A 25,353-nucleotide genomic window follows, 5' to 3' on the forward strand; every position below is an offset into this window, starting at 1 on the left:
ACCTTCTGCATAAAAACTGACATGTTCCTGGGTACCAACAGTTCTGAGGAAGGGTCACCGGACCCAAAACATTAACTCTGTTCTCTTCACGGATGCAGCCAGACCTACTGAGCTTTTCCAACAATTTCTGGTTTTGTTTGTGATTTACAGCATTCAGTTATTTCGGTTTTTATTTAGTCTCTTGTGTGGAATGTGATTGAATCTCGTCTTAAAGTCCATATAAACATATGCATAGATATTCCCCTGTACACCACCTCAGTCACCTCTTCGTGCTAGTTCTCCCTGTTTAACTGAATTTTTTGGAAGTGTTCAGTTTCCCAGTCATTGATGTTCAAAGAGTAACAAGAGTCAGCCAAACTGATGAAGGACTGGTGTTACATATAGGCCAGACCGGGTAAGGATGATAGACTCCTTCCCTCGATGAGAATAGTGAGTCAGATGGTTATTTCTGACAATTGAAACATAGTCTCTACTTACATTGGATGGTGGAGCAGGCTTAAAGGGCCAAATGTTTAGATTGGAATGGTGCTGGAAAAGCACAGCAGGTCAGGCAGCATCTGAGGAGCAGGAAGAGCCAAATGGCCTACTCCTAGATTATATTAGCCTAGCTTTAAATTCCAGCCTTTCATTGGAATTTTACCACCTCCTCAAGGTGGGAGTCAAACTCAGAATGTTAGTCTGGGACTCTGGATTGCTAAAGCATGTACCACTGCCTCCCAGCTCTCATCTAGGTAGTTAACTATTCCAATACTCTCCAGCCTTTCATCTTGGACTCTGATAATTTCCCTGGCACAGATGTTAAGCTAACTGCTCTGTAATTCCCTGCTTTTGGACTTCTTAAAAAGCAGAGTGATGTGAACTTTTCAATCCAATTAAGTTTGTGTTTATTTCAACCCCCAAATGAAATCTGTTGATTATAATTTTAAATAGAAGGGTTTGTTGAGTCTGATATTATGAAAAAGATTGCTGCAGATCAACATGAGCTGCTGTTATTTCTTATTGATGTCCTGTTGAAAGGCAGCCTCATCTGAAAACACAATACCAGATTCCATGTGTATGGTAAAAGCGAATTACTACGGATGCTGGAATCTGAAACCAAAAGAGAAAATGCGGGAAAATCTCAGCAGGTCTGGCAGCATCTGTGAGGAGAGAAAAGAGCTAACGTTTCGAGTCTAACTGACCCTTTGTCAAAGCTGATTGCTGATTTTAAAACATTCATTCTAGCGATGTGGCTGTCACCGTGAGCCCAGCAATCTGTTGCCCATCCCCTGTTGTCCTTGAATTGAGTGGCTTGTCATACCATTCCAGAGAGTAATAAGAGTTAGCCACATTGATGAAGGTCTGGTGTTACATATAGGCCAGACCAGGTAAGGATGGCAGATTCCTTCCCTAAAGGAGAATAGTGAGTCAGCTGGATATTTCTGACAATTGAAACATAGTCTCCACTTATATTGGATGGTGGAGCAGGCTTGAAGGGCCAAATGGCCTACTTCTAGATTATATTAGCCTAGCTTTAAATTCCAGCCTTTCACTGGAATTTTACCACCACCTCAAGGTGGGATTCAAACTCAGAATGTTAGTCTAGAACTCTGGATGACTAAAGCATGTGCCACTGCCTCCCAGCTCTCATTGAGGTAGTTGACTATTCCAATGCCCTCTAGCCCTCCATCTTGGACTCACTGTAAACTGGAGTTCATCCACAATACTGCTGCCTGTTTTCTAAAATGGGTTAGGCCCCCATTACAAACTGGGCTCACTGAGCTATGTTGGCTTCTACACTAGCAAGGTGTCAATTTTCAAATTCTCATCCCTTCATGTTTGGTCCACCTTATCTCAAGCCCCACAATCCTCCAGGAGCTCCATATGTTTTTTTTCAATTATATTATCTTGCTCATCATATATTAGATATCCATTATTGTGCTTTCAGCTAACAAGTTTCTAAGCCTTGGAATTGTCTCCCTAAGTTTTTCTCTATCATTTTCCTTTCAGGCCTTTTCTAAAATCTACCTACGTGACTCTTTAGGTTTAGATCGCTCGTCCTAATATCTCCTTATTTGATTTAATGTCAAATTTTGTTGAACAATGCAGAGTGCTGTGGGATGTTTCACTGCATTAAATATGTTATCTAAGTGCAAGTTGTTATTGTATTGTCCTGGAAGTTGTATTTACTTCTGTTTTTTTTTGAGAGCAACCCAAAACAATCATGGAAAATTTATGGCAGTGACTATTCTTGTAAGAAGAGAAAAATTGAAGCAGCAAATATTTATTTATATTGATACATTTGATTGGATTTTGACGGTAATGCTTCTTTTTTTGAGGTTTATGAATGACAGCGTTAAAAATTTGTGGCAGCTCAGTCAAACACAACTAAAAATGGTTAGATAATCGTTTTATGAAGCTTTTTTGGGAAAGAGCAGAGTAACTCTCAGCTGCAGAAATTAGCAATACAACGCTCTCACAATTCAACCACCACAGAAAAGTCCCAAATGGACATGGTGTAACTATGTTAAATATTTAATTTGTGATGAATTGCAAGCTCATTTATGGTGTTGACAATCCATGCAGACAACCTCCCCCACCACCTCGAACGAAGTCACCATGAAAATCAAACATTGAGTGCTAGAACACATTCAGAGAGGCAGGGTCACAGAATTCCAATGCCTTTGCTCACGTGTACCTTGACTTTTAAAAGGTTTGTGTCTAAACACTTAAGGTGCAGTGTGTTCCACAATACTGCAATGCTGCCTGGCAGTTAGTCTACTGTGGGTTTCCAAACTGTACGTAAACACAGATATTATTTAGTTTACTGTTAAGTCTGCTTCATAACTTTTTGTGTTTTACTGTTTCAAATAAACTAACCCACAAAGTTAATCTACCCCGATTAACGATTGTTTATTAGACCATAATCATTAACATGAGGCAGCAGTGGTGAACATCATGCTGATGAGACTTATTGTGCTTGAACAATCAGCCAGCAATCTAGTCCACAGGTTAAACACGTCACCAGTCCTCAATCATGCTAAAGTGCTGGAGAAAAACCTGATAATTGACACAATTACTAGAACGTGACCTCAGGGAGGTGTGGCCTCTGATTTGCACCAAGGAAATGTCCAGCTTTCAATCAATTTTACAGGACTTCTAACAGAAAAGGCCACTGGCAAAGGCTATACAGATGAATGAAGGTTGATGTAGCCACAAAGAGTTGTGTAACGACCCAAACGGACTGCACACAAGTACCTTCAAACTATTACGAAGATCATCTGGCTTCCTACCCGAGGCATGAAATAATTCACAAACTAACATCTAATGATTACAAGAGATAAGACTTTTTTTTGGACGATAGACAGAAAGTGAAAAATGGACACTGCTTGAAATAAAGGGAAAATGTACAAAGCGGCGTTTGCAATTCAGAAAAATAAACAAAGCTAACGATGCATTTTAGAAATTGTAACTGTTTGTGGCCATTGAATGCATATGAACTGGCACCAGTTGTTGTGGGATCAGGAGGACTCAGAACCTTCTAATTGGTTAAGCTGGAGATGGATACGGACTCTATGAATAAAATAAATGAGAGAAGCAAGGCAAAATGTAGAAGTTATTTGCATCAATATATCTCCCCCTTCTCTGTAAAGTTGCACTCTGTCAACAGAGCAGAAATAATCCATTCAGAGACACTGAAAGAAATTCCAAAACAACGGAAATATGAATTAACCACTGAACTAAACATTGATCATCACCATGCAGATAACTGCATGGCATCGCTGAAGATTCAAAAGGATTATGAAACCAACCTATCTAATTTTATAATTTAGACTGATGATACTTTTTTTTTCCCACCACTCATAATATTTGTTTAACAGGTTTATTCGGAAACATTAACTTTCGGAGCTCCTTAAAGCTTTTGCTATAAATTCAGAGTCTTATGATCTTATACTCCACAACGACCTCATGAAGGAGCAGTGCTTTGAAAGCTAGTGCTTTCAAATAAACCTGTTGGACTATAACCTGGTGTTGTGTGATTTTTAACTTTGTACACCCCAGTCCAACACTGGCATCTCCAAATCATCATATGTGTTTTGCTTTTTCTCATTGTGTGTGCAAGCATTCATGTGTGTGTGAATTTTAAAAAGGGCAAAATTTAAGTGACATAAATCATAATTGATTTGTTACTGTGAAGTGTGTTACAATAAATAGAATTATTTTTGCTCTTACTGAAGGACCCTGAAGTGCTTGTCCAATCAGATAGGAAAATTGGGATTTTTGGTAGGTTTATTAAATTTTCACATTTGTGATGACTTAGGAAAGAGTGGGGCTCGATCCACCTTGCACTATCCCCAGTGAGTCTTGAAATGTAGTACACAATGAGACAAAGCATGATGAACACATTTTTCACACTATCAAGCATAACAAAAAATCTGTGATTTTTATATATTGCTTTTTTTTAGATTTTAGATTTCAATCTAGTGGCATATGGGTGTTGATCCATTTTGTGAAATGTTTTAAAAAATAACTAGGTCGGTTTGTGCCTCCTTCAGTGTTAATGGAAGCTTATAATTCTGTGAGGGTTAATGACTGGAGAGAGAAGATATTAAGCCAATAAATAGCAGAAGCTGAGATGAACAAGTTTTTAAAAGATGTCCAGAAGCTTTTGGGCAGTTCAATGAGCTGGGTCCAACAGCAAGTATAGTAGCTCATATAATATGAGATTGTTCACAGCAATTAAAGAAATATGTTATATCAGTGAAAGAATATAATTTGTGAATTTTTAAGAGCAAGAGCATTTGTTTTGACATCTGTACTGGTTATTTAAAGCTGAGAAAATCCAAGACTTCAGTTGTATGAGTCATCAAGGGAAAAGAGTCATCATAACTCACAAGCCAAACATACAGGTATGATAGGGAAGGAATTTCTCATATTTTTTTGATTAACTATAAGCACACCATGTTGGAGAGTGTATGGAATTTTGTTTTGCTGTGTGTTCTAAAATCTTTCAAACAGTGTTGTATTTAGGCTTGATTTGATTTATGTTAATGTTATTTATTTTGTGTAATAAACTCGTGTTATTACTAAATCTAAATCTGCAGATTTGCATGCTTATGTTCAGTGAAAAGCCTCCCCGTTGCATTAAAAGAAAAACACAATATAATCTTTCAAACCTGATTTCTTTCTGGGATTTCACTTCTCCAACAGTAACAGCTGGGATCATAACACAGTCTCATGGTAGATATTGATGCTATCCACTGTCTGAAGTGTTTACAAATATTCTCCTTATCTGTTCTCAGAAAACTCAAGACTATTTGTTTTCCTCTAAGACTGCCACACAGGAAAATGCCAATGTACTATCCCTGAAATTTCTTTAAAAAAATGTATCCACAAATATGGGAAGCCATGAAGAAACCTACACAATATAAAACTTTAAATATGCAGTGATGAGAAGTCAATCAAGTTCTGCGGGAGCAGCCACAGAAACATCAATTCACAGAAACAGCTGTACTGGAGAAAAAGACAGACATGCAAAAATAGGTGAAGATGTGGATACAAGAATCTGTAAATCACATAGGGGGACAGTCCTTTCAGAAATAGATGCTAAACAGGATACTGAGACCAAACAACCAATCAAACAGCAAGTGGAAAGGGTCCAGGCTTCCAAGAAATCCAAAAGGAAAATAAAGTTGAAGAGACGGGACATGTAGTAGCAGAGACCTGTGGTAGAGTAACTGACAGAGATTGATTGCCTTGAATGATTAACAATTCCAATATAATTCTATCGTAAGACTATCAATATGGTAGATAGGAAACTACATTTACCTCCAAATCTAAATACTGCAGGTCTGTGAATCTGAAAGAAAAACTGGAAACCTTGGAAATAGACAGCAGCTCACGCGTATATGTACGAAGTGAAAAATAGTTCATGTTTTGTATTGATGGATCTTGGTTTTTTTTTGTCTCAAAATTCATGTGTTCTTATCCATGGAGATGGTGAGACAAGTGGGGCAAGAAAGAGATGAATGAGGGAAGAAAGAGTCTTTTTATCACATGGGAAAGGGTCTTGCATTTTGTTTAGCAAATGTCGATTTGTGTCTGGTGATTTATGTGCAGTGCTTGTGTATTTGTACATGAGCCCAAATAATTGTATAATTATTTGTGATCTTCCCACTAGTTTTGCCGCACACATGATCCACTGCTAGATTTACCTTGGATTTGTGACCAGAGCTCGCGTGACCCAATATTTAGTCTTGCATTGGGGTTTAGTGCCTGTACTTTATATTGCTTTATCAGTGTTGTTTTTAATGTTAAAGTGGTATTGAAACATTTACTGTTTTGTCTGCATCAACTTACATTTTCTCATTATAGAAATCTGATTCTTATAACAGCTAATGAACAATATACTTAGGCAAAGTAAATACATGAAGTTCAGTTTGTTAGATACACACAAAAAAAAGCTATGGAAATGCATTTAATGTGAAGCTAGAAAACATTTTCTGCATTTTTTTCTTTAGGATTCCCAGTTTTTATTGTGGCCATCACCCTAGCAACTACTGGTGACAAATACATAGCAGACAATCATTGTTGGCTGAACATTCAGAGTGAGATCATCTGGGCCTTTGTTGGGCCTGTCCTTTTTACTCTAACAGTGAGTACTTTAGTCCCCTTGACTTCTGCAGTGACACATGAAATGAAAATGTCGTATTTTCGATCTATTTATATGTTGGAAGTTACCAATTCAAAAACGAAGCTAGTAGAATAACAGCTTTTTATGCATTATTATGGAATAAATAAATGACTTTTAAGTCATGATTAACTTTATTCCAATAATCTTTTATCAGAGATCAATTTTCTAATTGCACATTTTTTTCATCGAGTTTACTTGTTTTCTTTCTCTGCACTGATTAAGATCTTTGTTGTTGACATTTTGTATAGTGTTATTAATTAGCATAGTTGCCAGCACAATGCTTTAAGATTCAATACAGATGCATGGTGGCTATAATGTTAACACAGCAACATTTTCTCATTAAGAGCTAGAAACCTTGTGGATAACAGAGATTGCTTATTTAGGTGATGTGCAGTTTCTGTGCAGTCAGTTTTGGAGAATAGATGGATAACTTGATTCAACCTGTTCAAATGTGTTATGACACACCTCTGAAGCAAATAAAACTTGAACCCAGGACTCCTGGTTCAGAGGTAGGGACACAATTATTCTTCACTGTCATTTCTGACCGATTGCTGCCTTATTTACAGGCAGTTTTATATTAGAACACCTAAACATTACACAGCTGTACTCGCCAGAGTTAACTGCAAGGAAAGTAGGAAATTAAGCACTTGACCTTTAGCGGCATAACTTATTTGAGTCTTAAGAGCAGGTAACATGCCAGGCTGTCAGGGGTCTTAATTAAACAGGGGACAGAATCCCAGTTTCCCAACATTGAGTTGAATTCATTAGATTAAAGGGTGATGTGTCAGCAGTAGAACAGCCAACACTGCCCCTGGTCATAGGAACCTCTTTATGTATTTGTATACAATGAACACTCAGGGAATGGCGAGTGTGAACAAGAATGGAGTGAAGCTGGACTTCCACTTGGAGGTGGAGTTGCAGCTCACGTGCAATCACTTGGCGACTAGCCAATGGGCTATGCCCAATCAAGGAGCCCAGTCCATTATATTGAGGCTATTCCAAACACCCAGCCATGTGATGACCCACAGCAACTCCCTTCCCTGATTCAAACCTCTCATTGGCATTCAGTGTATCCTTATCCAACTTGACAAATTGCAGCATTATTAGCATATCAAGAGATCCTGCGACCTTTCTCCCAATCTATCCCCATGCCACACAGTGCCCACACATTTTAACCTGTGCCCCGGGTCAGTCATTGATAGGTTTTCAGAGAATTGTGTGCCTCCTATAACAGTGGAAATACATTGCCTCAAGAAACCAAAAGTTTGCACCCATCATCTAACTGTCTTTGCCTTCCTACTTGTGGGTTTGTTCTTGCAAGGCTCTTTCCTCTCAGTCCCACCAGCAGGCTTGTAAAGCCTAGACCCTGTGAGATATCTGTTCCTCTCTCCTCATCATAACCCTCCATGAACCCCACGACCATCATTTCTTCTCCCATGCTAACTGCAATCTCTCCCACACCCGTACCACCACCACCACCACCACCACCATCACAAGAAGCCCTAGCAATGCCCTCTCCCCTCCTGCAGCAGTCTTCTGGGGTCAGATAGATGGGATACCTGCAATACTAAAATGAAAATACATTCTGCCAGTAAAGACAGAAGGAGCCCTATACCTTGAGGTTTCCCATCCAGAGATCTTGTCACTCCAAAGTGACACCTTAGGAGATAGGTTTGTAATCCTCATTCCTTTTTTTTTTGTGTTCACTTGTGAGATATAGGTAATGGTGGCTGACCAACATTTATTGCCCATCCCTACTTACCCCTGAATTGAGTGGCTTGCTAGATCATACATAAGGCAGTAAAGAGTTAACCACATTGCTGTGGGGCTGGAATCTCTGGCCTGCACGTGAGTCAGATAGTGAGTCAGATGGATTTTTCCAACAATCAACATTGTTTTTTATGGTCATCAGTAAATTCTTAACTCCAGATTTTGTTTTATTCAATTCAGATTTCACCATCTGCTGTGGCAGGATTCGAACCTGGGCCCTCAGAACAATAGCTGCATTTCAGGATTAATAGCCTAGCAATAATGCCACTAGACCATCGCATCCCCTGTGTGCCCTTCTTTAGTTTGGTTTCACTTTTTTGCTCATGGTTAGAGTGGCACTGGAAAGGCATAGTAGGTCAGGCAGCATCCGAGGAGCAGGAAAAAAAATCGACGTTTCGGGCAAATGGCCTTCATCAGGATCTCATCAAGCCCTTCCTCCTCAGATGCTGCCTGACCTGCTGTGCTTTTCCAGCACCACTCTAATCTCCAGCATCTGCAGTACCCACTTCTGCCCAGTTCACTTTTTTGCTGTCTAATAACTGTCTGAAACATCCTGGGACATCTTACAGTGTTGAAGGCACTATGTAAATGCAAGAGGTTATTCTTATTATTAAGTAGTGTTAATTACAACTAAGACTTTAGACAGAAAGATGCATTGGCGATGAGGCTAACCTTTCCTGGAGTAATTTAAATGCTATTGTCACATGGATGTAAAATGCATCAAATTCAACAGCGTCTCTGCAGGGACTCTGAAGTTTGAGTGACAATCGATCTATACCTTTGCCACCTCCATGAAGCTAAGCTCTGAACAAATAATTGCTGCTCAGAGCAGAGTCCAGTTGTGCACCATTTTACAACTGCACAAACAAAAAGAGGTAAAACATCTAATTTTCATCAACAATATTTGATTTGTACAGTTACATTTAGGCAATCATATCCATAGTTCCAACAATGTGTTTTGAACATTGAATGGCAGTAGAACTGAGCATTAATAATTACTTAGGTTGACTGATATACCTCTCCAACAATGTGAACAGAATAAATGCTATTTCTTAGATTGAACATGGTCTTTTCCAAACTCCTGGTGGTGCTGTGTGGCTTCATTTTCAACCTGTTTCCCTGACAACCATTTTCTTTGCTGTCTTAATCTGTCGCTGTTATCCCTTAGCTCACTTTGAGTCATTTGCTCTTTGTAAAATAGTAAAAGAGCTTCTTTTGCACTGTTTAGAGGTTAACTATAACGAGCAATGAAAATCAATAACTGCATCAGTTGTGGAGATAAACGAAGACAGATTCTTCACACTCCGTCATGACAAGATTTCACACAAAATGTGACAACTTTCTGATTTTGGTTTTACTTTTTAGCACAGCATGCCATGGTATACCTGAAATACTTAGACTCCATATCCCGATAGGTTTGCTGTCTGGGTCTTATGTATTACATTTAAAAGTCAAGAATGGTTAAATTATGAAATTAATTATTTTGTTTCTGGGATTGTGATTATTGTGTGCACCAGTTCATTTTCACTTGTCAACGTATGAATGTCTGTGTCCAACATGGCTTCTTGAATTTGTAACTTTCTATACTTCGTATACCCAATTGTTACTCCTCAATCTGATGTTGTTTTTGTTACTTTAATTCTCCAGTGGTTTCCCAGTCTTTTCGTACAATTGCTTCTTTTTCAGTTATAGAACATAGAACATAGAAAAATGCAGCGCAGTACAGGCCCTTTGGCCCTCGATGTTGCGCCGATGCAAGCCCACCTAACCTACACTAGCCCACTTTCCTCCATATGCCTATCCAATGCCCAGTTGCTGCTTCTTTTCGCTTTCATCTCCTTTATTCTTTTCCTTTCATCATCTGATGGTTTATTCTTTAAATTTTTAAAAGTTTTCTTTATAAATTTTTGTTTCCCTCATAATGTTTCCCTTCAGGAGGATAAACATATAAAGACCAAAAATTAAATAGACATAGGGACAGAAAATGTAGCAGTGGAAACATATAGAGAATACAGTGAATTATCTCAATTTTATAATTATTGTGATATAAATATTTTCGCATGTAACATGTATCAAGTCTAAACCAACAGTCGTCTCTAATTCTTAATTATTGTTAAACTCTATAGTAAAAACTAATTAAATCTAGGCCATCAGTTATAAATTGCTTTTTCTGATGAAAAGGTACAAATAGACATCATAAAATAAATGAATTGTTAAAACATAAAAAAAAATTGATTTATTGAGTTTAGTTCATATAAACTTGAAACGGTTGAATTTCTGAAATATTGAGAAACACAATTAGTTACCAAAATATCTCTAAATGAATTCAAAGTTATTGGAAAACTGAACTATAGTGTGACAACTGGAACTTGTCCATAAGAAAATTGAAAAATTGCCGACAATTTTAAATAGGCACTCATTGTGGTGTTTCAGATTAACCTTTTATTGTGTAGTCTATGAGGATAAATTTAATTTTTGCAACAAAAGCCTTTGTAAAATTAATCCAAAGGAGACCTCACTTACAATGAAAAATAATTTCCCATCTAAAGTCAATTAATTGCAAAATCATCTTTTCCTTTCTTTGGATTTATTTATTAGCTGCACAACCTTTTAAATATCAGCCTACTTCACCTTTCACCGAATGTTTAAACCAATTTACATTTTAACTAGTTCTTTTCAGTGGATCGATGAAATACCTTCTGAAAGGTCTTATCAAAATGTTATTTCTTACTGGTTTGTTGACTGTAATTTGGATGTCATCTTTCTTTCCAAAGATTATGGAAATCAGCTTTTGATCTGTTTCCTGTAATATCCTGATGCAATGTTAGTCAATGTAGTCGTTCTTACATGAGGTAGTGCATTTAAATCCAATCTTGCAGGTTTTGTAGATTCATGGAAAGTTTATCAGTTATTACTGCGGTGATTTTAGTTTTGAATTCCTTGTTTTCCATTGAAATTTACCATTGAACTTACGTTCAATGTAGTTGACTGTAAAATTCAGTCTGAAATGGCTTAGAAAGTGACTTCATTGTATCCAACCACTATGCAGTCTGATTAAAAAGGACTGAAACCCAGATGGGCTACTTGACCTGGACCAATGCTCTGGAAATCAATCTAGCACAAAAGCCTTGTTGTCCTTGCTAACATAAAGGGTTTATAGAAAATTTGGAGAGATGCCCCACAGACTTTTCAAGGAACTTCATGGTCATTCTTACAGATCCATACCTTACAAACAATCTTGCACCATCATCATCATCCCACTGACAGGCCAGGCCCAGCAGAGATAGCAACATAGCAACAACCAGATGGATGGGAGTTATTCTGGGAATTCCCAAAGTTTACTCTGGAACTTGTGCAATCTCATGGCATCAGGTCAGATATGGGCAAGGAAGACTCAAAACGACCACTACCCTCTCCCTCAGGCGTTAACTCAGTTCTTTTACATGTTCAGTACCACGTGGAGGATGGACTGAGAGAGGTAAGAGATCAATGAATGAACAGTGCAGGAGGCCAAGTCAGTTGAAGCATCAGAAATACCTAAAATAAGGTGTCATGTTGGTGAGACTATAGTACAGGACTATGTGTGGGCAGTGCAGTGGAAGTAGCATACCAGAGACAGAGTGAAGCAATCCCACAACCAATTAATCACACCTCAGCCCCATCGTCCTGCCATACCTAGTTATGAATGTGGTAGACAATTAAGAAACTTACTGGATAAGGCTAAATTACCTGCAATATTTGCTTCAGCTAGAGTATCTGCTGAACAATCCGTCTTGACCTTCTTCTGAGATCCCCGGCATTACTGAGGCCAATCTTCAGCCAATTTGATTTACTCCATGTGGTAACAAGGAACAGCTTAAGGTCCTGGATATTGCAGAGACTATAGGCCCTCGCAACATCAAGTAATAGTACTGAAGGTTTGGGCTTCAGAACAATCTGTACTCCTACCCAAGCTGTCCTGGTACAGCTACTGGCATCTACCTAGCAATGTGGGAAGTTGACCAGGTAAAACAAAGGATAATTCCAACCCCATCAATTATCGCCCTATCAATCTATTCTCAACCATGTCTAAAATGGTGGGAGATGTCATCAACAGTTCTATTAAGCAGCGTTTACTCAACAATGACCTCCCACTGACACTCAGTTTGGATTCTGTTAGGCCTACAAAGCTCCTGACGTCATTACAGCCTTAGTCCAACATGGACAAAGGAGTTTAGTTCAAGAGCGGTGATGGACTGGCTCTCCTTGAGGTCAAGATCACATTCAACCATAGGTAGTACCAAGGAGTCTTATCAAAACTACATGAAATGGGAATCTAAGGGAATTCTCTCCATTGGTTGAAGTCATACCTGGTACAAAGGAAGCTAATTGTGGTTGTTCAGTGTCAGTTATCTCTGTTCCAGGATTTCACTGCAGAAGTTTCTTGGGGTCGTGGCCTAGGCCCAACTATCATCTGTTGCTTTCTCAATTACATTTTCTCCATCATAAAGACAGAGATGTGGATGTTCACTGATGATTGCGCAATGTTCAACACTATTTGTGACTCCTCCAACTGTGAGCCAGTCCATGGCCAAGTGCAATAAAACCCAGACAATATTCAAGCCTGGGTTACAATGACAAGTAACATTAGAACCACACAAAGACCAGGCAGTGACCATCTCCAATGAGAGAATTTAACTAATAACTGTAATTTTCTTGAATTTTATTCTAAATTTTAAGTATTTTAAACTTGAATAAGGACAATAATGAGGGCCTGAATGCAGAGTTAGCTAATGTAAATTGGCAAATTAGGTTGAAGGATAGATCAATAGAGATGTAATGCAGATATTTAAGGAAATAATTCAGAATAACACAAAAGATAAATTCCAATTAGAAAAAAATAATTCCAAGGTAGGACCCACCAACTATGGTTATCTAAAAAAACTTGTATAAAGGGAAAAAAGGTATAATTGTGTAAATTTTATCTTGTGTAAACAATGTGAGCATCACATACAGAAGAGACATCAGCAACAAGGCACCATGTTAGACTGATGTTGGAACAGCATCACTGGCCTCAGGTTATTCTGCATAAAATGGTCAGCAATGGTTGTGCCATGGGCTTGTATCAGACATAGACAATGGATAAGAGTCACCAGGGATTGGGAAGGTGCGGGAGTATGGCCACTGCAGTGAATAGGTCTGTCTGTGGCGTTGTCATCTATAGAAAACCTGGGTTTTGCAGGTCCCTCCTTACCCTGCTCACTCCAGGTGTGGGTGCGGCCATTTTCTCTCCCATTGTGTAGCTGCTATTTCCAGGTTGATGGAAGGTGACAGCAAGGGCTCCTCAGGCAGTACATTCCAGGCTCTATCTTTGCGTATCAGTGAGGACCTGAAGATGTACATCCACTTCCTGTAGCCAGTGGGCTTCACATTTGCTCGGATTCCTCCTCACTGTCCCCCTCCTGCCCTTACATCCTGCGCCCCCAAACAGCCCCTGGCATATGAGGTGACCGTGCAATATATGCTCATACACTGCTCTCTCACCACCCCCTCCCAAGGCCAAATTGATATTGAATCTCAACAAATACACCCTGCCTGCATACCCCATTCCCATCCATGCTTAACTGTATACCCCTTACACAGTCAGTTACACCCTTTACAATTTTGACCCCATAGTTCCCAGCTTGCAGACCCCAATCCCCATGAGTAGCTTTCTAGTCTCCTTCCATGCAGAAACCCCCTTTCACCCCTTATTCCCCTTACCCTGGACTTTATTGCATGGACTGACTGTGGTTGAGCTCTTTGAACAACCTGACCATTGTTTTTGCACCAAATCTCTGATTAACTGTGTTAACCTCTTGTTCACCATCCTTTTACAAGTTTTTCCTTATCCCTTGTGACTTCGAACGGATGACAAGTTGACCGTGATTCACTGGGGAATGCAGAGACACTGATCCCTGTATAGACTGGATATCTAACCATGGCCAAACGATTTGACTGATCTCTCATGAACCATGCTGGAACCCCCCACCCCGGCATTCACTTAGAATCACTCTGTTTAGACTTTGAGACATACCCAATTCCATGCAGCACATGCAGGGTGTTTGCTGTGTAAGCTGCAGGCACATGGTCCAGCTGTGAGATTGACGTAGCAGTGAACCATACAACAAGATGGCCACTCCCTTAACTGAGCACTACTGGCCCAGTGAAACAAGCTGTTTGGCTCTGTTGTTGTTGTAAGAGGAATAGCAAGACTCTGTGAGAATGCAGGTATGTTCTAATTGCATGAGAGGCTAAGACAGCTAGAAAGTAGCACCAAGATACAGCTTATTCCAGTCTGTGAACTGGGTTCCTGTCCCTATTTGCAAAGTATCATTGCAGCAGCATTACAATGCTAGCTCATCGCTCCTGAGTAAGAATCATTTTGATACCCGGATCTCTGTTAGAAAATGCAATGTCTCATTCTTGACATCGAGAAAGTCCCAACTTCTCGTGCAGTATTCCCAGATTTCTCGCCATAGTTATGTCATTCAGGCCCTTCTAAAGTTTTGCTCAACATGATTTTGTGGAAGGGAGATCATGTTTACCAATTTATTGGCGTTTTTGGAACAAGTAATGTGCTGTGGATGAAGGTGAACCAGTGGATGCACTGTACTTAGATTTCCAGAAGGGATTTGAGAAGGTGCCATAGTGAAAATTATTGCAGAAAATCGAAGCTCCTACTATAGTTAGCATGGATAGAGGATTAGCTGACTAACAGGAAAGTAGGCATAAATGAGTCATTTACCTGTGTGGCAACATGTGCCAAGTGGTTTGCCACAAGGATCGTCCTGGGATTTCAACTTGTACAATCTATATGACTGACTTGGGCTAAGGTATCAAATGTATGACTGATAAATTTGCTGATGATAAGATATGATGAAGGCGTAAAGAGGGACATGGATAGGTTAAATGAATGTGCAAAGGTCTGGCTAATGGGTTATTATCAGGGAAAATGTGAAAACATCTCTTTTGGCAGGCAGAATAAAAAAGAGGCATATTATCTAAATGGTGAGAGATTATAGAGCTCTGGGATGCACAGAGATCTGGATAGTCTATTGTGTGAATCACAAAAATTAGGATGCAGCATAACAAGTAACTCAGAAAACTAGTATAATATTACCTCTGGTAACGTTACTTGATTAGTTAGTGTAGGGGAATTAAATACAAAAGTAGTGATTAAGATTATGCTTCAGTTGTAGAGAGCTCCAGTGTGACCACAGCTAGAATGCTGTGTCCTTATTTTAGGAAAGTGTAAATGTGTTGGAAATAGATCAAAAATCTAAAATCTGGAATGGGCTGCTTCTCTTCCAAGGACAGGTTGGGCAGTCCATGCTGCATCCACTGGAAGTTAAAAGAATAAGAGTCAACTTGATGGAAAGATTTAAGGTGACTGGGTTGATGTGGATGGGATGTTTCCTCTTGTGGGAAAATCTAGAACTAGGGGGTTACTGTTCCATAATAAAGACTCACTATTTAAGACCAAAATTAGCTATTCTTTTTTCTGTGGTTTGTGAAACTTTGGAACTCTCCCCATGAGACTGGACCTTCCAAACCCATGGCAACTACCATCCAGGAGGACAAAAACTAGTTCATCTCTGAGCCCCATATCATCCACACTTTGAAACATATCACCGTTCTTTTGGTGTCACTGGGTAAAATCTTCCAAACTCCCTTCCTGACATCATTGCGGGTTTACCTATGCCAGTGTACTGCATTGGCTCAATAACGCAGCACTTTCTTAAGGGCTACAAGGACGGGCAATAAGCGCTGGCTTAGACATTGATATCTAAATCCTTTGAGCAAATATGAATGAATAAGAATTTCTCTAAAAGTTGTGGAAGCCGAGTTTTTGAGTATTTTTACAGCAGAATTGAACAGCTATTTGATTAACATGTGAGGTGTTGAAAGCTTATTAGGGATAGTTGGGTATGTGGAGTAAACATACAAGACATGATCTTAATGATTGCCAGAGTATCCTCGAGAGGCAGTGTGCCCTCCTGTTTCAAATTCCTACATTTGACTGTTCTCCTTCACTGATCCTGCACTAGATCAATAGTTGAGTATTGTGCCATGTATGCAATAGTCATATGCTTAACTGTATTTGGCAAATTTGGATTCGCGGCATTTTCCACTGGCCACTCCACTGACTTATGTAGATGGTGGCCATTTTTGACTGCTCTGTTTGTTGTACAGGGGGATGTAGGTGAGGGCTCTGTTTAGCATGTATGTGATCACAAAACTTTGTTACACCTCCTCAATGAAAGCACTCAAATTTTCTTCACATTGGGTAATTCTGTCCATGTTCCCTAGTCTACCTTGCATTCCTGCATTTGTTTTTTTCTGCGATAATCACAGGATTAGTGAAGCACAGGAGGAGGCCATTTAGCCTTCATGTCTATGCTGGCTCACTGAATGAACATCCCACACAGTGCCATTCTCCTATCTTCTCCTGGCAACCCTGCACATTGTTCCTGTTTAAATAACCATCAAATTCTTTCCTGAATACCTCAACTGAGCCTGCCTGCACCAGAGTGCAATCCAGACCCTCAACATTTACAGAGTCATAGAGATGTACAGCATGGAAACAGACCTTTTGGTCCAACCCATCCATCGAGGAGAAAGTGAGGTCTGCAGATGCTGGAGATCAGAGCTGAAAATGTGTTGCTGGAAAAGCGCAGCAGGTCAGGCAGCCTGGGCTTATGCCTGAAACGTCGAATTTCCTGTTCCTTGGATGCTGCCTGACCTGCTGCGCTTTTCCAGCAACACATTTTCAGCTCCAACCCATCCATGCCGACCAAATATCCCAACTGCAAATGTGTTGCTGGTCAAAGCACAGCAGGCCAGGCAGCATCTCAGGAATAGAGAATTCGACGTTTCGAGCATAAGCCCTTCATCAGGAATAAGAGAGAGAGAGCCAAGCCGGCTGAGATAAAAGGTAGGGAGGAGGGACTAGGGGGAGGGGCGATGGAGGTGGGATAGGTGGAAGGAGGTCACGGTGAGGGTGATAGGCCGGCGTGGGGTGGGGGCGGAGAGGTCAGGAAGAGGATTGCAGGTTAGGAGGGCGGTGCTGAGTTGAGGGAACCGACTGAGACAAGGTGGGGGGAGGGGAAATGAGGAAGCTGGAGAAATCTGAATTCATACCTTGTGGTTGGAGGGTTCCCAGGCGGAAGATGAGGCGCTCCTCCTCCAGCCGTCGTGTAGTTGTGTTCTGCCGGTGGAGGAGTCCAAGGACCTGCATGTCCTCGGTGGAGTGGGAGGGGGAGTTAAAGTGTTGAGCCACGGGGTGATTGGGTTGGTTGGTTCGGGCGGCCCAGAGGTGTTCTCTGAAGCGTTCCGCAAGTAAGCGGCCTGTCTCACCAATATAGAGGAGGCCACATCGGGTGCAGCGGATGCAATAGATGATGTGTGTGGAGGTACAGGTGAACTTGTGGCGGATATGGAAGGATCCCTTGGGGCCTTGGAGGGAAGTGAGTGTGGAGGTGTGGGCGCAAGTTTTACATTTCCTGCGGTTGCAGGGGAAGGTGCCGGGGGTGGAGGTTGGGTTGGTGGGGGGTGTGGATCTGACAAGGGAGTCACGAAGGGAGTGGTCCTTGCGGAACGCTGATAGGGGAGGGGAGGGAAATATATCCTTGGTGGTGGGGTCCGTTTGGAGGTGGCGGAAATGGCGGCGGATAATACGTTGTATGCGCAGGTTGGTGGGGTGGTAGGTGAGAACCAGTGGGGTTCTGTCTTGGTGGCGGTTGGAGGAGCGGGGCTCAAGGGCGGAGGAGCGGGAAGTGGAGGAGATGCGGTGGAGGGCATCGTCGATCACGTCTGGGGGAATCTGCGGTCCTTGAAGAAGGAGGCCATCTGGGTTGTGCGGTGTTGGAATTGGTCCTCCTGGGAGCAGATGCGGCGGAGACGAAGGAATTGGGAATATGGGATGGCGTTTTTACAGGGGGCAGGGTGGGAGGAGGTGTAGTCCAGGTAGCTGTGGGAGTCAGTCGGTTTATAATAGATGTCTGTGTTGAGTCGGTCGCCCGAGATAGAAATGGAAAGGTCTAGGAAGGGGAGGGAGGAGTCTGAGACAGTCCAGGTGAATTTCAGGTCGGGATGGAAGGTGTTAGTAAAGTTGATGAACTGTTCAACCTCCTCGTGGGAGCACGAGGCAGCGCCGATACAGTCATCGATGTAGCGGAGGAAAAGGTGGGGGGTGGTGCCAGTGTAGTTGCGGAAGATGGACTGTTCCACATAAGTTGCGGAAGATGGACTGTTCCACATAAGTTGCGGAAGATGGACTGTTCCACATATCCCAAATATCCCAACCCAATCTAGTCCATTACGTGAAAATGTTTATCCTCATATCATTTTTGCTTTTTTTTAACCACTTGATATCTGTGCCTATCCATTCTCAGTCCTTTTACAAGTGGGAATATATTCTCTCTGTTTATTCCAGACTTCTTCTAATTTAGAATAATTTGATTGGATCTCTCTCAGCCTCCTCTTCTCTCAGGAAAACAGTCCCAACTTCTCCAATCGATCATTGTTATAGCAAATTCTCAATCCTGCAGCCTTTCTCAGGAATCTCTTCTGCACTTTCTCCAATGCCTTCACATTCTTCCTGAAGTGCAATGATCAAACCTGGACACAATACTCCAGCTGAAACTGGGGGAATAATTCTGCAGTCTAGTTTCAATTGGAAACAGTGTGGACCATTATTACCTGAAGCTCTGTTTGCTTCCTGTCGATTATAACCATTCCTGTAGTTGTACAAATGTGCAGGGAGATTATTCTAATTGTATTCAGGAAGCAACACCATAGAATCTAACAAGGTCAGCTGATTATTTTTGGGTAAAATCCTGAATGTACATTTACACTTGGATGCAATTGCTGGGGGGCTATTTTCAATCGAGATATATTACCTTCCCTTTTCACCTTGTTTCTTTTTCAGATATCTGAGTCACTCTACAGTTCATAATAACTGAAACAATTCACTATATTAAAGACGCTAACTGCGAATTATCATTATCTGCTACCTATCAGCTGCAGAAGGTGTAAAATGGGGCAATTTTTATTTTTTCCAATCACAGATCAATACATTTGTACTTTTACGTGTGGTAATGATCACAATTGCAAGCTCACAACGGCACTCCATGATGTTGGCATCAGATAGCAGCCTGGCACAACGCGCTTTGTGCCGGATATGGTGAGTCATTGTGAAATTTATATCTGTTGTTTTTGTAAGCAGTACAAGGTGAAGGATAATCCATTTTTTGTTAATGTACCTTATGTAATCTGAGGATAGTTAAGCTGTACTTGCACTTTAAATGAGAAATGCATTTAGTGAAACGGTACTGATGCTTTTGACAGGATATACTATATCAATTCTAATCTGCAAATACAAATCAAGTTGATTAAAAGCCATGTTTAAAAGCATGACAAAGTGTCTCAAAGGAAGCTGCAGATTGAAACATACTTATAAATTTCCAATATTCTTCTCAATTGTGCCTTGTTCTGATTCTGTGCACTGTGAATGTACACAAGCATTCTTATTGATTTTAGTTAAAAATCACACAACACCAGGTTTAGTCCAAGCACTAGCTTCCAATTAAACCTGATGAACTATAACCTGGTGTTGTGTGATCTTTAACTTTGTACACCCCAGTCCAATACCGGCATCTCCATATCATTCTTATTGATTACATTTTGACCCAGGTGCCCAATGTCCAATATAACCTTGAAATGCTTCTGGTACATCTAAAATCTAGAGCTGGGGCAGAAAATATCGGCCATAAAATCGGAAGAAAAGCTTTTTATGCTAGTTTTCAGTCCTGAAACAGAGTAGCTGAAGTTTGAAACATGATTTGACGTTCTTTATGATCTGCTCAGCAGAGTGAAGAATGTAGTGGGATAAAGGACTAGCACCAATAATGAAGTGGAGAGGAATGACAGGGAGCACAAAACCGAAAAAACAGTGATGTGTGTTGGAATTTAGGGCTGACAAATATCACAGGGGTTTTGCGGAGCATGGGTGTAGACTTGTTTGAAGATAACAGTGGAAATGCAAAGAGTCAAAACACTGGGCAACAGGGCAGTGCAGTTAGGTGACTTGTGTGAAGACCTTGGTGCAGGGCAGGGTACAACTATTGTGTCACCTGTAAGTTATTTAACTGAGGGTAACTGAGAATGTGTGGTGCATCCTCCTTAAATGCTACTCCACTTTCTTTCTTTTAGTCTCCCTGCTGCTCTTCCTTAGGATATTTACATGAAATGGTGACGGTGTGGATGTGTGGTCACATTTCCTAATGATCTTGTTCCTACAAGTGTCTCAACCTTTAGTCCCAGAGACTTCACAAGCTGAACCCTTCACCTTCGAATCTTATAAGTCTCTCACTCACTCACTCACACTCTCTTACACACACACACACACACACACACACACACACGAAAGTTTTCCTCTTTGTATGCGTCTAGACTCGTTTCATCATCATTTAGCCCAAGTGGGCTGTTTGTTAATTGGAAAAGACCAAGAAACAGAAATATTTCTGTCTATATTCAGCTAAATGATTCACAGAACATTTAAGTCACTGAGCCATGCATTATTCTCACACTCTGACTCATTCAGACACTCTTTGTTTCTTTCAATGTCTCACAGACCCATTAGTTTCTCTGATGGGTTCAGTATATTGCTTTCATGATTCAATTTGCTTTGATTCAGTGAGACACTTGGGTCTTTCAAGAATTAATCACAACTCACCATGACATTCTCAACTTGAACAGCAAATGACTGTGGTAACTTCAACTCTCACAGTAGTCTTACCCAACATTAACACTTCAGCTCTCACTGTAGTCTTACCCAATATTAAAACCTCAACTCTCACTGTAGTCAAACCCAACATTAACACTTCAGCTGTAATTGTAGTCTTACCCAGCATTAACACCCCAGCTCTCGCTGTAGTCTTACCCAATTTTAACACTGCTACTGCTCCTCATCGTGATTTAGTGTGACCCTTGTTTCTTGCAAAATTTTATTTGCCATGGCTGTTTCACACTAGGATTACAAGAATTTTTATTTCAGTATTGAGGCCTAATGCTTCATTTATTGACTGGACTCACAGAAATGCTTTTTCTTACTCAATTGATTTAATGAAATGATTTTATTTTTCCTGTGAATTCAAATTAACACATTTCTGTGATTTTCTCATTGCTGGTGAGGTCCATTTACCATTCATTTCCAGGTGTGTTCGTGATATTTGCAAAGATCTCCCAGATGCTGATACTTTCCAATATTGTCCTAGAACATTCCATGCAGAGGGATTTCTTGCAAGGAATATGGATTGTCTTTGCACCAAATACACAGTTCAATTTGTCCATGTTGGTCAGTGCTGGTATTGGTTCTGCATGATCCATTTCCCACCCTATTTCATCTGTCTTCATACTTTGGAATTCCTTTTCATTGCATTTTTATTCAGCTTTCCTGAAACATATCTATACTATTTCACTCAACGATTCCGTGTGGTAACATGCTTCTTTTGTGACACTTCGCAATATTTTCTTTTGTTTCCCGTTTGTGTCCTTGTTATTTCCAAAGTTTGTTGCAATACTGTCATTAAAAACTCAATGCCCACTAATCAATATATACTTATTGTAGATATAAATAAACATAGCACCTGCTGTCACATTCAGCTATTTGCCTAAGATGCTGTACCCACAAATAAAAACTCTGCAAAGTCAGAAGTCACATGATACCAGGTTATAGTCCAAACAGGTTCTGGATTAGTGGTGCTGGAAGAGCACAGCAGTTCAGGCAGCATCCAAGGAGCAGTAAAATCGACATTTCGGGCAAAAGCCCTTCATCAGGAATGAAGGTACTTATAGTCCAAGCAGGTTTATTTGAAATTACAAACTCTCAGAGCGCTGCTCCTTCGTCAGATGAAGTCAGACCACCTGATGAAGGAGCAGCGCTCCGAAAGCTTGTGATGTCAAATAAACCTGTTTAGACTATAACCTGGTGTCATGTGACTTCTGACTTTGTCCACCCCAGTCCAACACCAGCACCTCCACACCATTCCTCTGCCCATTGACCATCTTACTATATCTTAGTTACTGAATTTGTTAATCACAGATTGATCCTTTTTTGCAGTAGGAATAACAATGAGACTAACAGCAGTCACCTTTATTTACAGGATAAATTGATAGCAATTTATGATGACCACATGTACAGCAAAACATGTCAGCTTGGAATGTACTGTCTGACTGACCCTGCCTCTGTTCAAGTTGCACTGTGATGGAATTTCACTGCTAGGCTTGACAAGGAAATATATCTATAACAGCAGTTCTTAGCTACTAGTTAACCACTTAAAACCCCAGCAATCTTTAGGCTTGTCCATTTAACAGTAAGAGATATTTTAACTGCACAATAAATTTTAATTATTCCCAAAATGTCTCTGCACCTGAAAGCTATTTTTAAGCACGTGTGCAGTCTAATTCTTTCTGATTTTGAATATAGTTGGAAGTTGAATTCATTTTGAATATTTTCTTTATTTCTCTTCTATCTCTCTCATCCTTCCATCACCTTTTTATTTTCACTTGAAATGCATGATTTTACAATGAACAAAATGCACCATCTTGCATAGTTGATTTTGTAAACCTCAATAAAGGTTGTTCAATTTCAGGAAATGAGGAAGCACATTGTTGATAGCCTTATTCTCAGTGAACTCAGATCATATGGAGAGACTGCCATGCTTTTTGAGAAACCTGATGGCTGCAAATCAATGAAAAGTCCATGCTGTGTCACTGAGTAACGTAAAGCACAAAGGGTGACAATTGCTATTGTATGTTATTGATCACAAAATCTGGGCTTCTAGAAGGTGCAATATGTTTCTATTGAATGAAGATGCTAAATTAAAGAAAGCTGTGTTGATAGGTATAATTCATTCGAACATCAACCATCCATTCAGGTGGAAAGTGCTGTTAAGGCGGCATATGTGTGTGGTAGGTTTCATTGGTAGAGGGATTGAATTCTGGGGCTGCAATGTCATGCTGCAACTATGCAAAACGGTGCGGCCACACTTGGAATATTGTGTACAGTTCTGGCCCCCATATTTCGGGAAGGGTGTGGAAGCATTGGAAAGGGTGCAGAGGAAATTTACCAGGATGTTGCCTGGTCTGGAGGGAAGGTCTTTTGAGGAAAGACTGAGAGACTTGAACCTGTACTCATAGGCAAGAAGAAGGCTAAGAGGGGATTTGATAGAGACATGCAAAATGATCAGAGGATTAGATAGGATAGACAGTGAAAGTCTTTTTCCTAAGATGATAATGCACCATCTTGCATAGTTGATTTTGTAAGCCTCAATAAAGGTTGTTCAATTTCAGGAACGAGGGGGCATAACTACAAATTGAGGGGTGATAGATTTAAGACAGATGTCAAAGGCAAGTTCTTTACACAGAGAGTGGTACGGGCATGGGTTGTGCCCCAAACCCTGAAAATCATACATCCTCTTGCTGATTTGTGTTGGCTCCTCATCCCTCAATGTAAGATTTAAACAATCCTTAGATAAACGCATGAATGATTTTGGGATAGTGTCGGGGGACAAGCTGAGAATAGTTTACATGTCGGCGCAACATCGAGTGCCAAAGGGCCTGTACTGCGCTGTACTGTTCTATGAAATACTCAATCATCAACGTTATTTAGGATGCAACTTTGGAAAATGGAAATAAGTTTAGTTTAAGTTATTTGGCATTTTCTTTTAATTGTGTTAACTTATATCAAATACTCTGGAATGTCCTTGATATCTCTCTTAATTTTATATCTAGTTGCCCTCTGATAGAGGGTCGATAGTGTGTTGCTGAGAAAGCACAGTATTCTGCAGTCCTCAATTTCTCCCTGTCCTCTGACATGGGTTGTACCCGCCTCCAGAAAAAAAATCCAGCAGCCTGGGCACCAGGCCTTTGCTGGACCATGGGAGGGGAAACCTATTCAATGCACATCAAAAGTAATGACCTCACCTTGACTTGTGTGAGTAACATGCCTAGTAGATAACTGATTTTCCATTTGGACGCCAAGACAGGATTGAGGGTATTCAAACTGGACAAAATGTAAGAAAGGGTAATATCAATAAAGATTAATGCAGAGCTACCTTAGGGAAAGTCCTACGGTACTACGGGTGCTGCCCAGAGAGTGTAGGATTAGGGATGAACAACCTGTACTCATTATTATTACCACATAGTTTTTGATGCTCTAAGATTATTAATAACACTAATTTATATGACTCCAGTGTAGCATCTTGCTTGTAGCAGGAAACACTTGAAATATTGGTCCATTCACTTTGTATCATGTCCAATTTCTGCTGCTAAATTTGCAGGAGCAATGTATTGTTATTACCAGCATGTAAAACATTCACATGCTACTTAACTTTGGTTATACTCTGAATTTCACAAATTCAGCCTAGGATTTCACCCCACAAGTGGCACTTGCCCATATGGACCAGGCAACTAGTTGGAACACAGGGTAACATTGGTTGTAATCCAGCATCAACAATTCCACTGTAGCTGAAACCTCACATATTCAACCACAGTCATCCTTGTGTTCAAGTTGTTTCCATCATAAAGATTCCAACTCTAACTACAATCCCACTGCCTAACCCCATCCTGCCATGACCCATCTGCAACTTGAGCCTTCATCTATGTCTTTGTATATCTCCAGCCTTGACTATTTCAATCTTTTCCTGGCTGATTTCACATCCTTCCTGTGTCATATACTTTGGTTCATCCAAAACCTTTCTTTCCAGCTGCTGTTGTGCTCCAACCCCTGAAAATCGTACATCCTCTTGCTGATTTGTGTTGGCTCCTCATCCCTCAATGTAAAATCCTCATCCCTAAATCCCCAATAAACCGGTGCTATAACTGGT

The 25,353-nt window shown here is 40.4% G+C and overlaps 1 protein-coding gene across 1 annotated transcript in view; it reads left to right on the plus strand.

The window, feature by feature from the left end:
- LOC132825665 (adhesion G-protein coupled receptor D2-like) overlaps positions 1-25,353 on the plus strand; it is a 145,171-nt gene that overhangs the window by 78,551 nt on the left and 41,267 nt on the right. Inside the window, exons 17-18 of the mRNA XM_060841040.1 lie at positions 6,501-6,634; positions 19,534-19,649. Coding sequence (XP_060697023.1) covers positions 6,501-6,634; positions 19,534-19,649 — 250 coding nt within the window. The remainder of the gene's footprint in view (positions 1-6,500; positions 6,635-19,533; positions 19,650-25,353) is intronic.

Source organism: Hemiscyllium ocellatum, chromosome 21, assembly GCF_020745735.1.
Source record: "Hemiscyllium ocellatum isolate sHemOce1 chromosome 21, sHemOce1.pat.X.cur, whole genome shotgun sequence".
Lineage (NCBI taxonomy): Eukaryota > Metazoa > Chordata > Chondrichthyes > Orectolobiformes > Hemiscylliidae > Hemiscyllium > Hemiscyllium ocellatum.